The sequence below is a fragment of the Abramis brama genome (assembly GCF_963993115.1).
Source record: "Abramis brama genome assembly, chromosome: 13".
Lineage (NCBI taxonomy): Eukaryota > Metazoa > Chordata > Actinopteri > Cypriniformes > Leuciscidae > Abramis > Abramis brama.
The window spans coordinates 9,727,460-9,744,190 of record NC_139975.1 but is presented as its reverse complement, the minus strand read 5'-3'; the positions used below and the strand labels follow the sequence as shown (position 1 = coordinate 9,744,190).

The 16,731-nt window shown below is 37.1% G+C and overlaps 1 protein-coding gene across 1 annotated transcript in view; it reads left to right on the top strand.

Annotated features, from left to right (window-relative positions):
• The window catches only part of ctnna1 (catenin (cadherin-associated protein), alpha 1), a 117,921-nt gene that overhangs the window by 59,520 nt on the left and 41,670 nt on the right, over positions 1-16,731 (top strand). Inside the window, exons 8-9 of the mRNA XM_084132286.1 lie at positions 9,937-10,017; positions 10,195-10,347. Of these exons, the coding sequence (XP_083988412.1) occupies positions 9,937-10,017; positions 10,195-10,347 (234 nt within the window). The remainder of the gene's footprint in view (positions 1-9,936; positions 10,018-10,194; positions 10,348-16,731) is intronic.

Genomic DNA, 16,731 nt, shown 5'->3' with positions numbered 1-16,731 from the left:
GACTTAATAGAGCATTCATACTGCATAACCCCACTGGAGATTTTACTAAACATAAGGCATGCACAACTTAGCTGTTGTCTGCATTTTTCTCAGTTCCTCTATCATTTGACTGATTTTTCTTCATGTGGGTTTGCTCAACTTAATGTAATGGAAATCAGACTGTTCCTCCTTATGAAACAGAGCCTTGTTTGATGACGGCCTATCAAGCTTACTGGCTAAATGTGGATGAGTGGAAATGGATAATGTGCATTGCGTACAAAAAAAGTATTTAGGAGCACCAGGCTCCGATCAGGCCCGGTTCTATGGGGTGCACCCTCAGTTGAAACTAATAACAGATTTTGAAAAGCGCCAGTGCATATTTGTGTTTGCACTCTGGAGAGCGTGATATGAAAACGTGTTTGAGTAATGCAGCCAATCACAGGCATATCTGTTGATTTCTTGAGACACAATGGCCAATCAGAGGTGTTTAGGTTAAAATCCACCCACCGCTCGAAACACTGAGTTCAATTCTGAGTTATGCAGGCTCACGAATCCTCTCATTTAGGGATGTCACGGTACCAAAATTCCAGTAGTCGGTACCGATACCATTAAAATTTTACGGCTCTCGGTACCAATTTCAGTACCACAGCATATATATCGTGGTATATATCTGCTACAGACAGTGCTCCAAGTAAAAAAAGTAAGTCTGGAGCCCTGCACTTAGATAAAAACACGGAAGTGACTTAAAGCAGCTGCCTATTAGTGGGTACTGAATATACCCGGTACTACAGAAATGCTGGTATCGTCACATTTTCAGTACCGAAGTACCGGTACTTTGACAACACTACTCTCATTGTAACAAAGTACAGACATTATAAATAAGAGATTCAGTGTGCAGTGTAGACAACTTCATTGATTATAAGGGAAGTTTGAGAGATCGCGATGAGCTGAGATCGCAATGAAGATTGTGACAGCTTTTTAATGATTAAAAAGGCAGTTTGCAAATGTAATATTAATTTTATACAACAATTCAATGAACATGAAGTTAATATTAGATGACTTGCATTTTAGCAACAGTATTGTCAGATTTTGCTCCATTTCATCAACGAAAATAGTTCCAAACAAAATCACGCATCTCAGAGCAAACACAAGTGTTTAGTTTATGAATGAATCTGCGTTTTCAAACTAATCTAGTGAGTCAATGATTCAATGGCGCATTCATAAAGACAGTTGCTTGCTTTGTTCCTGAATGAATCCGCTGTTTGAACGAATCGATTGAATGAATGATTCCGTGACAAAGACAATGACTTGCCGCCCCCTACTGGTGGTTTTAGTTTCATTTTTAAAGTATCATTTCAGTTATTTAAACCATTTAATATTTTTATATACAAAACCTATTTAAAACATTCATATAATAACATTATCATTAATTTAATGTATTCATGCCACTTCTGAGCCTCATTAAACAGTCTGTAAATATGCCTAAAATGTTTTTGTTCTTCTATTCCACCTCTGATTTCATTTGATTGGTAACTTATTCTTCCTGATTATGCTTTATTATTCTAACTCAATTTATAAATCTAAATGTATGAATTTGACAAAAGATGACACATTAATAAGGTTATAAAAAAATACCCTTACAAAGGTAAAAAAAAAAGCCACGGCAAGTCATTTTAAAGAGTCAAATATCGCCTCATAATGGGAAGGTTCATTTCTGTCATTGATCACAAGGTGCTCCTAAATTCTTGACTGTGCTCCTAAATTTTTGAATTTAGATACTTGTATAATAAATAGGCCTACTTGTTTAATGGCATCTTTTTATGAATGAAGGTCAGTGTCACTGATATTAATACATTTTAATTATTTATCCCCCCCCCAAATTTTAAACATTAATTATAGCCATTCAACATTATAGTGTAATTGAAAGCTATACATTTTTTAACATTTACTTAAACAATCCTCACATAAACCCATCGTAAATGTCATATTTACCTGTGCTCTTCCTACCTGTCTAACAGGTAGGACATATAGCCTACAGAAATTGAATAGTTATCAAACAGTCTGAACTGCATAAATTATAAAATAAATATAGACTATAGACATATAGAGCAGTGAGTAATTTTCTGTTACCTTTGTTCTTTGATTAACTTTACTGACAGACAGAATTAATGGCTGCTGTCACTTTAAGACCAGCAGCTGCTGACAGAGACGCAGATCTCACACGCGCCTCATTTTCTCTCAACTCTTTGTTCATTCAAGACTTTAACTAATTTAAGACTGCTCTTATGAGGATATACTCGACAAAACGGACATTTTGTCATAATTGTGTTGTTGTTCATTCAAGTGCTAAAGGGAACTATTCTGGCGCGCGGCCTCTTGTCTTGTTGCTCTTGAATGGTTTAACAGCATTTGCATGAAGAAGAGCGTGATCATATAATGTAACACTAGCCTAATGGATGACAGGAAAATGGATGCTGCGTTAATTGTTAAATATTTTTAACTCGTTAAACTGGAAAAAATGTATTGCATGCATTAACGTTGACAGCCCTAACACACATATATATATATATATATATATATATATATATATATATATATATATATATACAGTGAGGAAAATAAGTATTTGAACAACCTGCTATTTTGCAAGTTCTCCCACTTAGAAATCATGGAGGGGTCTGAAATTGTCATGGTAGGTGCATGTCCACTGTGAGAGACATAATCTAAAAAAAAAATCCAGAAATCACAATATATGATTTTTTAACTGTTTATTTGTATGATACAGCTGCAAATAAGTATTTGAACACCTGTCTATCAGCTAGAATTCTGACCCTCAAAGACCTGTTAGTCTGCCTTTAAAATGTCCACCTCCACTCCATTTATTATCCTAAATTAGATGCACCTGTTTGAGGTCGTTAGCTGCATAAAGACACCTGTCCACCCCATACAATCAGTAAGAATCCAACTACTAACATGGCCAAGACCAAAGAGCTGTCCAAAGACACTAGAGACAAAATTGTACACCTCCACAAGGCTGGAAAGGGCTACGGGGAAATTGCCAAGCAGCTTGGTGAAAAAAGGTCCACTGTTGGAGCAATCATTAGAAAATGGAAGAAGCTAAACATGACTGTCAATCTCCCTCGGACTGGGGCTCCATGCAAGATCTCACCTCGTGGGGTCTCAATGATCCTAAGAAAGGTGAGAAATCAGCCCCGAACTACACGGGGAGGAGCTGGTCAATGACCTGAAAAGAGCTGGGACCACCGTTTCCAAGGTTACTGTTGGTAATACACTAAGACGTCATGGTTTGAAATCATGCATGGCACGGAAGGTTCCCCTGCTTAAACCAGCACATGTCAAGGCCCGTCTTAAGTTTGCCAATGACCATTTGGATGATCCAGAGGAGTCATGGGAGAAAGTCATGTGGTCAGATGAGACCAAAATAGAACTTTTTGGTCATAATTCCACTAAACGTGTTTGGAGGAAGAAGAATGATGAGTACCATCCCAAGAACACCATCCCTACTGTGAAGCATGGGGGTGGTAGCATCATGCTTTGGGGGTGTTTTTCTGCACATGGGACAGGGCGACTGCACTGTATTAAGGAGAGGATGACCGGGGCCATGTATTGCGAGATTTTGGGGAACAACCTCCTTCCCTCAGTTAGAGCATTGAAGATGGGTCGAGGCTGGGTCTTCCGACATGACAATGACCCGAAGCACACAGCCAGGATAACCAAGGAGTGGCTCTGTAAGAAGCATATCAAGGTTCTGGCGTGGCCTAGCCAGTCTCCAGACCTAAACCCAATAGAGACTCTTTGGAGGGAGCTCAAACTCCGTGTTTCTCAGCGACAGCCCAGAAACCTGACTGATCTAGAGAAGATCTGTGTGGAGGAGTGGGCCAAAATCCCTCCTGCAGTGTGTCCAAACCTGGTGAAAAACTACAGGAAACGTTTGACCTCTGTAATTGCAAACAAAGGCTACTGTACCAAATATTAACATTGATTTTCTCAGGTGTTCAAATACTTATTTGCAGCTGTATCATACAAATAAATAGTTAAAAAATCATACATTGTGATTTCTGGATTTTTTTTTTTAGATTATGTCTCTCAGAGTGGACATGCACCTACGATGACAATTTCAGACCCTTCCATGATTTCCAAGTGGGAGAACTTGCAAAATAGCAGGGTGTTCAAATACTTATTTTCCTCACTGTATGTGTATGTATATATATATGTATATATATATATATATATATGTATATGTATATGTATGTATATATATATATATATATATATATATATATATATATATATATATATATATATATATATATATATATATATATAAATAAATATATATATATAAATAAATAAATATATATATATATATATATATATATATATATATATATATATATATATATATATATATATATATAAATAAATAAATATATAAATAAATATATAAATATATATAAATAATATGCGCGCGCGCACACGCAACCGGTCAAGTTTGGAAACATTACGTTTTTTTTATGTTTTTGAAAGTAGTCTCTTAATCTCACCAAGGCTGCATTTATTTGATAAATACAGTAAAAACAGTAATACTGTGAAATATTATTTCAATTTAAATGAACTGGTCTCTGTTGTAATATATTTTTAAATGTAATTTATTCCTGTGATGTCAAGTTCAGTGTCATGTGATTTTTTTTTTTTTTTTTTTTTTTTTTAGAAATCATTCTAAGATAATTTCTTATTAGCTAATATCGAATTAACCCTTAGGCTGCATTAGGGACATTTTTGTCCTTTTCATTTTTATTTCTTTGACCATTTTGGCTGTTTTAATGCCAATGGTATGTAATTTGGCAAAGTTGTGACTTTTTGCATAAATTTACAAATTTTGAAAAAAAAAATTAAAATATGTATAACACATACGGTGTAGAACAAATAGCACCATTCAGTACCATAAGGGACAAAAATGTCCCATTGACACCCATTAAAACGTTGTTTAAAGCCGGGGCCGTCATTAATACATAAATCATGATTTATGTTGAAACATTCTTTCATTTTGAAGCAAAGGCATTATATTTGCATTATATAGTGTATTTTACCAGATGACGTCACTACATGTGTATTCCCTATAGGGGGAAATGCACGCTATTTTCCTGGTTTCCACTGTAGGGGCACTTGACTGTGCATGAAGGATTTGAATGGTTCAAAGATCTAAAAATTATGTTTCCGAGTATGTGTGGATGTCTGAGAGCGATGTGTGTCTGCGTTGACAAAAATTGTGTGTGTGTGTAGGGCCGTAATGCATGGTGTTTAGGCGAGTGACAAAAATCATAATATCCTGAAAGTCATGTTTTACTCTCTCTCTCTCTCTCTCTCTGTGTGTGTGTGTGTGTGAGTGTGTGTGTGTGTGAGCGCGCGCGCACGAGAGAGAGAAAGCGCTTCTCACGGCATTGTTTTCTTTCGGTTTGATTCATGCGTAATTTACGCACAGACATGAACCTTTGACACGGCTTCGTTTTTTAGCAGTCTATGTTTCAAAGGTAACTAATAATTTCTCACATAGGACAACGTAGGCACAAGCACAGCCATGCAGTCAGTCCTTAGACATAACAACTTTCATCTTGCGGCAACACAAAGATCTATCTGCGAGGGATCCAAAACAAAGTCTACCTTTGTTTTGCAATAGTCTAAGTGAGAAATCGGTGTTTATACAAGTGCGGTTGATGCAAAAGTTATAAAGCTGTGCCTTTGGTGCGGCCATTTCACACTCGACAAGATGATAAAAATAAAAGTTCATGTTCATGGTGATCTTGTAGTTTTGCTTTCTTTCTAGAGATTTTGATGTGTAGGGAGACAGACACAGGTTATAGTCACCTAGTAGAAATCAGGAGAATGTTTGCAATACTGCATGATGTTTGTGATATGTCAGATGTATGAAAATTGGTACCAACTGGTTGAATACAGTAAAAAGTAAATATTTTACCCCAAGGCTTGGTGATGACAGGGTATTTGAATAAAAATTATGATTTTAGAATATTATGACAGTGGGTTCAAAAATGGATATTTTAATGGGTTTCAATGGGGACAATTTTGTCCTTAATGCACTGAATGGGTTTTTTTCATTTTAATCTGACGTAGCACAAAAAATAAAAATGCACCAAAATTTTTTTTGCTGCTAATCTTTTACATATTCAAGACTGTGATAATCCAAAGCCAAGATTTTCAATTTGCCTTTACTATATGGAAAATAATTAGATTTTTGTGTTTTTTCCTCTTATAAAATTGAGGGTACCGTCACCAAAACTGGAATTTAAAGGGTTAAAATCCTGAAATTAAATAAATATGTGGTATGTATGATGAGGACTGATGCTGGTTAAAATATTGAACTCAGTCAAAGTGGAAAAAAATAATAATATATAATAGTTTTATGGCAGTGTTTAGAGTGGACATTTTTGTCCCTTAACGCACTCAACGGTGTCAAATATATAATGCAGCCCAAGGGTTAAATACTTTTATTTAGCAAAGGCACATTAAATACGTTTATGAAATTAATACATATTACAACAGTTCAATTTATAATAAATGCTGTTCTTTTGAACTTTCTATTCAAAGAATCCTGAAAAAAAAAGCTTTTGACCAGTACTGTGTGTGTATATTAGGGGTGTAACAATATATTTTCATATATTGTGATTATGTATCGAATAGTGACATGAGGAGGGTATTGTTACACCCCTAATGTATATGTATGTATGTATGTATGTATTAGGGCTGGGTATTGACACAAATTTCACAATTCGATTCGATTTCGATTCACAAGCTTACAATTCGATTCAATTTCGATTCAATATCGATTATTTTGGATATCAGGTACAATACATTGCAAATTTTCTCAAGGAAAACAAATCTCTTAACTATTATTGTAAACTATGGGAGTCGGTTGTAGCCTATAGGCTTCATTAGCCTACTATAATATTGAAGGTAAAAATTAACTGATTTGTATACAAACACTTAAAATACACTTTTATTTATTTTTATAATAATAAAGTTATATGAAATTATATAAAAATTTAAATGGTGGCTGTCATAAAAAACTTTCCAGATTTATTCAAACATGCATTAAATATTGAAGAACATAAAAAATTATAATGAATATGTAATATGGTGCATATATTTAACAAAATGCTCCTCTCTAGAGTTAATTTTTCTAGCAGACTAACGAGTTTATGGTCACTGGATATTTTTTTCTGAGGTAAATGTGACGTTACATGACATTGTTTACTAACGTCTTTCCACGGTTGAAACACTGATTGAGCGATTCCATGTGACATGATACGGACTTCGATAAGTTGTACTCTACCTTTCAACACATTTTCAGATGCTCATTCATGTTTATTTCGCGCTGTAACTGGTGTTAAGGCGGAAGAGAAGGAATGTGCGCTCCGCGCTGCTGCTTCTCTTGAACTGAGCTGCGCCAGAGCGATCTCACGCCACAGCGCCAAAACGGTAATTATGTTTTTGAATTTCGTAAGAAAATGGACGTAATTTGAAATCTGAGACTTTGTTTCATATCAATAATAACAAAGCACAAAGATTATTGTGATTTATTGGATGGGATGCGCGCAACAATATTCCATTCATTCATCAACTGAAAACAGGATGACTAATCGATTCTTGGGATTTAAGAATCGATATCGTTTCGTAAAAATGAGAATCGATTAAAATCGAGAAATCGATATTTTTTTACCCAGCCCTAGTATGTATGTATGTATGTATGTATGTATGTATGTATGTTTCATTATATAAACTCAACTGTTGTTTGCTGACAAACTCAAGACATTGCCCAGACATTTTGTAAACATGTCTCCTTTACCCTTTAAAATGACGCCGACACAGCCATCAGTGCACTGCTTTTGTAACACATTCCGCTTTCAATACATTTCAAGACAATTATTGCCGGATGTCAAATCGCCTGCTGTGAAAAATAATTCCTGTTATGTGTAATTGTTGGTCTGTTGTAGTTGGAGTTTTTGCATTACACATTGCATAAGTTTGTTTTCTCAGAATCTTACTGTTATGAGTGTTGTATTCAGGACCTCATTTTAAGCTAGAAAGTTTCTTAATGCCATAGATATCTAGTGAATGTGACTAAACCAGCCCATTTATACAAAGCTTTCTTCATTCAGATAAGCCACTGACTAGTTAATTTTGCAACTGTGTAGTTTGGAACATCCCCAGTTATTTTTTGTTTCTCCAGTGCACACGGTGAGAATAGGTCGAGCTAAAATAGCTTTCGTGCCATTTTACCTACTGTGCTTAATTTGAACATCTGTGTTTCTTTTTTTGGGGTGGTCACTTTCTAAAATGACCTGGAGAATTTTTTTTTTGCGTATGATTTATTTGTTTGTCGTTTTTTCTCCATAGTTCATATGACTTTTTTACAGATTCTTTCCCTGCTGGTGTGTAATCTGCCCTTAAGGGATGTATCTGCTGAGGAGGACGTTTTTTTTTAAATCTTTTCTTTTTCTTTTTCACCAATCTGTGGGGAGATTTGTTCATGCTGCAAGCACGGCTCTACCTGACCATCATCAACTATATGTGAAAACACCATGTAAACTAGTGTGAGGAATCAAATGACTGCCCAATTAAGTGGTGCTGCTCAAAGAAAAATCAATATTGAGCGATCAGTCATTTCATCTTTTGGGCGGAAACATGCGATCATATAGCTAATATCCGTTGAGTTTTCTTAGTTATGCTGTGGGTGAAAGTACTATACACACTAATGTAGGAAATTTTTGTTCTACTCCATTACCAACTCACCTGCAGGTTAGAGATTTTGAATTGACAGTCCCTCACCATTACAGGCTACAGTCTACGTTGTTCTGAAGTGCTTTTATCTGACTGCACAAAATCAGGAGGGGATTAAGTCCAATGGCGTTCACTTGCCTCCTACCGTGTACCACCCAATGAGGTGAGGGTAAATGGGGGCTGAACTGCCAGTGACACTGCCATATTTCATTGACTGTTATGCTTTTGCTGCTTGTGCCCCTGTGACGGCCTTCCCCCAGGCTTTTCCCTGTGCTGGAGATTTACCTACCCACTGCACATGAGCAATTTGTCTGGGGCATGTGAGTGAGATCCGCTCTCCCATACTAGCCGACTTGACTGGGAGCGCTGGAGAAGAGAACGCCTTCTAAAGTGTGGAAATTGCTCAGATTTATCTCCGACATCAATTGCCTATCATTGTGTTGGCTAACTTGTGAACTCTACTTGATCAGGTTTACTCATCCTGCTTACCTTCCGCTGAACTTTGTGTATTGTTAAAGGCTGTCTGTCCCATCACATAATGGGTTTTATTTGAAGATGTAAGTGCCTTGCTTACATTTTAATCCTTGATGTTTGGGGCTGGAATAATCGGACACCAGTTCAAAAGCATCTGTCGCATTTTAACTAATCTTTAAGTGTGCCTTCCCCTCGTTTCTTTTTTTTGTACTTGCACTGCAAGAGAGCTATTTGTGTCATGAATTATTTCACAGACTACTTAAGCCCAGCTCAAGAAAGAGACAGGCAAATCTCTGGATTTTTTTAGATGAAAAATGTATCTGTGAAAGAACGTTGGCGGGTTCCTCCTGACAGTAACTCAAGTCATGTTAGTCATACGGAACAATCGCCAAAGGGGGGTAAAGGAACCAAAACCCCTACAAAGTTTTCAAGAATGAAATGTTTGCCACAGGGTGTAATAACCATTCAAATGACTCGTGCTGTTTTACTTTTTTTCTAACTCTCTGGAAAATGTATGTTATCCATCATATCATATCAAGTTTGTCTTGTCCTTTCAGTTCTCAGCTCAAACTCCCACCTATTGTGTTTTCCCCCCAGCGAGCCTGACTATAACAAGTTTAAATGAGGCTCTCTAAGTATATTTTCTCTTGTTTGTTTTTATCACAGGCTGGACATAAAGAGAAGAGTGATGCCCTCAACGTGGCCATCGACAGGATGACTAAGAAGACCCGTGACCTACGCAGACAGGTCTGTTCACCGTGAAGCAGTGCTCAGAATCTGCATTCTCCATAATGTATCATGACTGTCCCTCTTTAGATGCATGTTGTTTACATTGCATATTAAAAATTAATAAACCAAACCCAGGTGCTCTGAATGGTCATATTCTAGCTAAGGATTTGTGTGTTTGTGTATTCATAATTTCAGCTGCGAAAGGCTGTGATGGACCACGTGTCAGACTCTTTTCTGGAGACCAATGTTCCACTGCTGGTATTGATCGAGGCTGCCAAGAATGGTAATGAAAAGGAGGTGAAGGAATATGCCCAAGTTTTCCGTGAGCACGCCAACAAACTGATTGAGGTAGGCACCTGTTTTCTGCTCTATAAAGTGCCAATTACTGTCCCTCATCTATTGCGGATTTTAAATTCTGGAATATTTTCAAAACAAACAATGGAACATTATTTGTACTCATCCAGACTAGCTGTTCTTTTGTTCAACATGGCATCTGGAAGAGAGCACACATGAACCATGATTTGTAGGTCTGTTGTCTTTGGTTAAGATGGTTTTTGACATTTTTGTAGTTTTTTTTTTTTTTTAATCCCTCAGATAAGCCTTTGGGGGATTTATCGTGGCCTAATTAGAAGAGGTGTCTATGTTGAAATGCAAATCCCAGTCCTGACCCAAAGTTGAATTTTGGCGCACGATGTAAAAACTTTGGGGATTTGACTTAGTATTTGACTTTAGACTGTAGTATTTGTAACTTACATGAAACTAAGTGTGAGTGAGGTGTTCTGCCAGACTAGATTAAAATTAGAGATGAGTCTGAATAGACAGCCTAACCAATTAGGCTGGTCGACCACTGAGTTTATCAGAATTATTTTTTTTGGCTTTCATATTTTAGGATGCTGTGCTTGAAAGGGGACGATTTAAGAGACTCTTCTCTGAGAGGGTTTTAGTATGCTGACAGCATGCTTGAACGTGCTGCAGAGAAGTTGCATCTCTAAAATCATCCCCATCAAAGCATCGCTTTTGTAACACATTTGCTGCCTTCAACAGATTTCTAGACAATTACTGTCAGACTTCAAATCGCTTGCTGTGAGCAACTTTCCCATTATTATGCCTAATCTGTAAATCTTGTGAGGACTATGATAGTTTTGTGCAATAGAAGTTTTTTTTTAAATATTTAGTCTTATATGTTAGATCATTAGATATTTGTAGGATGTTTGTCATTTACCCCCTTGACAAGTTGCGCCCTTCAACATGAGCCTAAAATGCCCAAATTATACTAGATACTAGATGATTTTGAGAATATACAGCTTTCCAAATGGCTAATTAAAAGTGGCTTATGCAACCCTCGAAGCAGAAGAAATTGAAGCTGTCACTTCCATAAGTAGTTAGTACACTCTTGAAGGAGAGAAACTTTCCATTCTGATTTCAACATGCAAGCTGATGTAAAAACAGAATAAATTTTAATCGATAGCCAGTGCCATCACTATTTATGCGGGAATGCGACAGAAGTCTCTGTCATGGCTCCTTGATCCGAGCGAGTTGTCTCACAGCCCTTTTATCTTTTATGCTTCATATTTTTGTGTGAAGTGTCAGACAGGAGTCAACAAACATATTTTTATACCATGGGACAAATGCAGCAAGGCTGCTGGGTTTACCATGCCGCAACCGAGGAATCACTGCATTTGTATGGGCAGTCACAACTGTGAATCACATTTTAAGTTCAGCCAAAGAGTGAAACTCCTCAGAGCCCAAGGTTAAGTGCTGCCTCGGTGGGGGAAATGCGAAACAGCTGGATATCCGGTGTCTTATTGATGGACTTTGAGAAATCTGCATTGTTGTGTCTGTTTGCGGTGACCGTATTCATGACCGATAAATAGGCCGTGTCTCTTGAGGCATTTATTTTCCGGATAGATGTTTTTCATGCAGAATCACTGGGGGTTTTATATCTCATGCTCACATTGGCAGGGCCAACGACAAGCTGACAAAAATGTTAGCTATCCTCATTAGTTTTTTAAATCTGTTCATCTTAGTCCCTCTGGTAACACGTCATCTACCAACATTTCAGACTGACCTCTCCCCACAGGGGGCAGGCCCGGCCCTCGTGTGACACGCTCATACAGGGGAAGGACTGGTGAAGGAAATCAAAGTGAAGGGAAAAGGAGGGGTATTGAGTAAAAAGCCTCAGTCTCACCGGGGGCTAAAGATAGTCAAAGCACAACACATCTCCAAAAGTCACATTCGTATTCTTCTCTGCCTCTTTTCTCCCTCCTTCCCCTCTCACATTGTTTTTTGTTGCCTTGATTTGACACCAGTCAGTGGTTGCACCATATGGATCCCAACCTTAATCCGAACACAGATTACATGAACAAAACATGGGCTCATTTTGATAATTCCATTTGAAGAGGCATTTACAAATGTTTGTGTACTTTCCTCACTTATGCAGAGGCAAGGTCTGCTTTTGCCCTTGCAAATGTTAAATGCAAGCTGTTGTTTATTAATAATAATCTTAAAAATGTGAATTATTGGATATTTGAAAATCAAAATTATTATTAAAACAAATTATTATAAATGTAACTATTGAACATTGGTGTCTTTAATTGGTTTTGCTGCCAAAAATCGAATCTAAAACATCCGTTACTGGTGAGACGACTGTAATAAACAGCTTTTCATGGGTTATTTAGTATAAAGCAAATTACACACATATTCCAGCTGTGTTGAGGGTCAGCTGATGCTTGACCTTGTGTTCTCTGCTTTGTGTGGTAGAGGGGTTTTGAAAAATGTAGGTTGTGGGGGAAAAAAAAGGAAAGCATTGTCTGGAATAGCTGGAGCATCTCACTCCTGGTTAGTATCCAATCTGTTGGCAAGGAAATGTATTCTTGTGCATTAGGGATTTTTCCTGCATTCATGTAGCTGCCTTCTGTTACAAAAGGAACAGTGGGTTGAAAACGATGTGCCATATATGGGAATTCCTCTGTTTGCTGATTGGCTTTCATCACTAAGGACGGTCTAATATATTTTTGACCGGCACTGAAGGCTTGCCTCGCAGCCAGAGATGGTTGAAGAGGGGAATTTATTTATTTATTTAACCTCTTAACTCTGCACTCTTGTCCTTCAATATGGTTAAATAATAACCCCAAACTTTTATGCTGAGCATAATAAAAAAAAATTAAATGGCTGGAAATGAAGGAATGTACTTCAAGTTTTTCAGTTCTTGAAGAGAGTCCAAGGAGTGTCCCACAGATTTGATTAAACATTTTATAAAGCTATGTGTTTAATTTGTAATAAATTTATACAATTATTAAAATGTTGCATTATTAACTTTAATACAAATGATAACCTGTAAAGCGCACACGCATACACACACAAAACAAAATGTAATTTACTACAGTACTTGTATGATATTTTGAATTATTATAACAGAAAAATTATACTGTGTCATTAAAGACTGATTTGTAATTACACTGTTGACCCTTCCCTTACACCTTAACCCACCCTTAAACCCACCCATATCACCACACCTGTCCCTAACCTTACCCGTATCACACCTCAATAGCAGCACAAGTGTTTTACAATACAACCTGAACACAATAAGTACATTATACTTATTTTTGATGCAAGTACAGTACTTAAAGCCACTTAATATAAAGTGGGACCTTGCTGTAGGGATTACAGCTTAATTTGCCGTACAATGAAGCATCCATGGATACGACAGGGATGGAACTGCAGCCAACATTTCCCTCCCCTCACAATCTTTTTACTCCTGCAGAAGGCATGAAGTCGACACTCTCCGGGGGCTGTAAAAACTGCCAGCTACATATCGCCTCATCTCTCGGTCTCTTTCTCTCGCTCTCAATAGTGTTCTCAGACACCACCATTCATTCAAATAATTTCTTTTGTATAGGCCTTTACGTTGTAGTGAGTGCTGGTTGTGGAGACCCTCCTGGCAACCTTCATACATCACAAGAGTACTCCACCTTTACCTTTTTGTTAATTTCCTTTTTTCCCCCCATTCTGAAAGCCACTTATATTGACTTTGAACTTCTCAGCTTGCAGCTTGGCTCTGAGTGTGAGTTCTTGGTCGCAGAAACACAGTGGCGGTTCAGTTTTTATACCGTGAAATGCATCATTCCTGAAGAGGGATAAAAATAGAACCGGCTTAGTTTTATTGCCTCAAGGCCTTGTTCTCAAAGGTTTCTGGCTGCTCAAGGAACACAGAGATATTGCAGGAACTAAACTACCAATGCAATTCAATGCAAAATGAATATATTGTTAAATGTTATAAGGGAAGTTCACACCAAATAAGTAAAATTAGAAAAACTAAACAGAGTTCCACAAAATTGAAAAGCGGTATTTTAAAACTGCTTTTAACTCGACACTGTTCATAGTGGAGCTGTACGATTAATCGTTAAAATATCGCGATTCAAGCGTATACAAAATCTCATTCCTAAATGACAACGTTTCGGCCATGTCTAGTAAACCTTTGACAAAATCACAAAGGAACATTCAAATCTGTTTTGGCACTGCCGCTGACCCAGAGAAAGCAGTTAGGCTATCTAGGTGTGAAAGAATTCAGATTATCACAGAAGTACTGGGATAAGTTTATACTTCAGATATAAACACTGATGTCTACGCAATTGATCTAAATGGTGCAAATCACCTTCTGAAAGTAACTTGCCGCTTCAAATAGCGATTGTATCGCTTAACATCGTTACACCACTAGGTGGTGACTTTTAGGTTTAGGTAAATGCACTGCAGCAATTAACATTTTGTCAGAACCTCAAGTAAATTACATTTTATTTTGTTTAGATGTCTTTTCAGAATCGTGCAAGAATCGTGAGGTCTCTCTTTGAAAGGAAAAAAAGAAAAAACTTGATTCTCAATTTATCCAGAATCGTGAAGATCTATTTCATATTTCAGATTTGACCCCATTTGCAGTCAATATTTTGAAGGGGTTACCGCAGAATCTGATCATTACAGTGTCTAAAGATGGAAGCGAAACTGATCGTGTGATTATGATAGACATATTGAGTTGAACAACACATCAGTGAAGTTGTTCTTCAGTTCCTCATTTTGAGCTTTTGCAACACCGGTCTGTGCATCCGGTCTGCTGTACGTGTACAAACTCACCTCTCCATTGAGACAGTGGTGCCACAGAACGGTGAAATACCAGCTGCACTGATAGGATGTTGCTGTTAAAAAAAAATACTTCAGGAAGAGGGATCTGTACTTGAATGAAAATGACTTTAAAATTATGCAGAGCTGCAGTTATTGATTGACATTTTGATTGTTGCAGGTCAAGCTAGTTAGTGTTAGACTTTCTTAAATCAGAGATGCTGTTAAAATGCCTTTGTCATAACACACTCATTAGCTTGAGCTTAATAAAAAGTGGAAACTGGTCTAAGGTTTCTTATTACAGAATGAGGCAGACAGTATATTATTTTGAAGTTTTCTATACTGTAATTAATGCTGTGTCGATTAGCATTGCATTATAAATATACTTTATTCTTATGAAAATACCCAAGATGGCTTGAAGAACAGATAAACCATATATTGATAAACAGATAAACCATATATTGTCGGAGTCGTCTGTTTATTGTCTTCATATTGAATAAGTCAAAGCGTTTCCATCTTTTAATTCAGCTACAGCGATAGCTGTATTAGGGATTTCCAAAAACGTCAAGTTATATTATATGTTTTCACATTTTGAACAAAAAATTATAGGCTACAAGATAGTTCTAAGTCTTGTGAACAAATATTCTGTATTGGTTTTATGGCTTTGTTTCAGTGACTTCAGTGACTTCATCACCTTTGTTTGTGAATCTTGTCGGAGCAAATGATATAGAACATTTTGCTCAACTTATTAATTTACATCAGTGATAATGTGCCACCACCAAAACAAGATGATTGTAGACATTAATGTAGCAAAACGTGAACAATGGTTGGGCATGGACACAATGAAACTAATTAAAATGAACTATTAAAATGAACTTTGCTACTGTAGCTGTTGATCACTATTAATCTGTCCACACATCCATGCAGAAAAAATCATGAAGATTCTTTCACAGAACTTTAACTAGATTTTTCTCAAAATTGACTGCTGACTCCGTCTTAATTTTTTTGTCTGATTCCAACATTTTTGAAAATGTGCTCATTCTGACTCATTTGCCAGCACGGGTCACATATTTCCATCAGATGATTAATGTCAAGCTGAGTGTGTATCATGGTGACCGTATTAGGTGTGCTTTAGATTCTCGCTTGGCCATTGGAGACCCCCTTGCCCCAGGTACTGTGGAATCTAGTCGGATGAGATTTTAGCCACTAAACACTATTGCACATAATGAAGTGCTATTTGTTCAAACTGTTGGAATATCTGCATGTTTTTTTAATGCTTGACTAGTGTGTTTGCTAATGGCACCCTGCTGCTCGAGAGATTCCCAGTATGGTGCTTAAGGGAGGGAGAGAGAGCGACTGTGGTACTCCTGTAGTCAGTGGGGTGTTTTCTGTGACTACGCTGAGCTCTGTTCACATTTACACTTCACTTGGGTTCTGGTTTTCCCATTCCTGGCACAGCCAATTCTCGCACATTACAATAAGGTAGAGTAACTCCAAGCAGCCCCACTAAACAAATAAGTGAAACTCTTTGGTAACATTTAATTAAAACGACTCTCGCCTTAAGTAATGAAGCTACTCTACAACGTGCTGTGCTTATTTCACTTTATACTGGTGCTTGCGCAG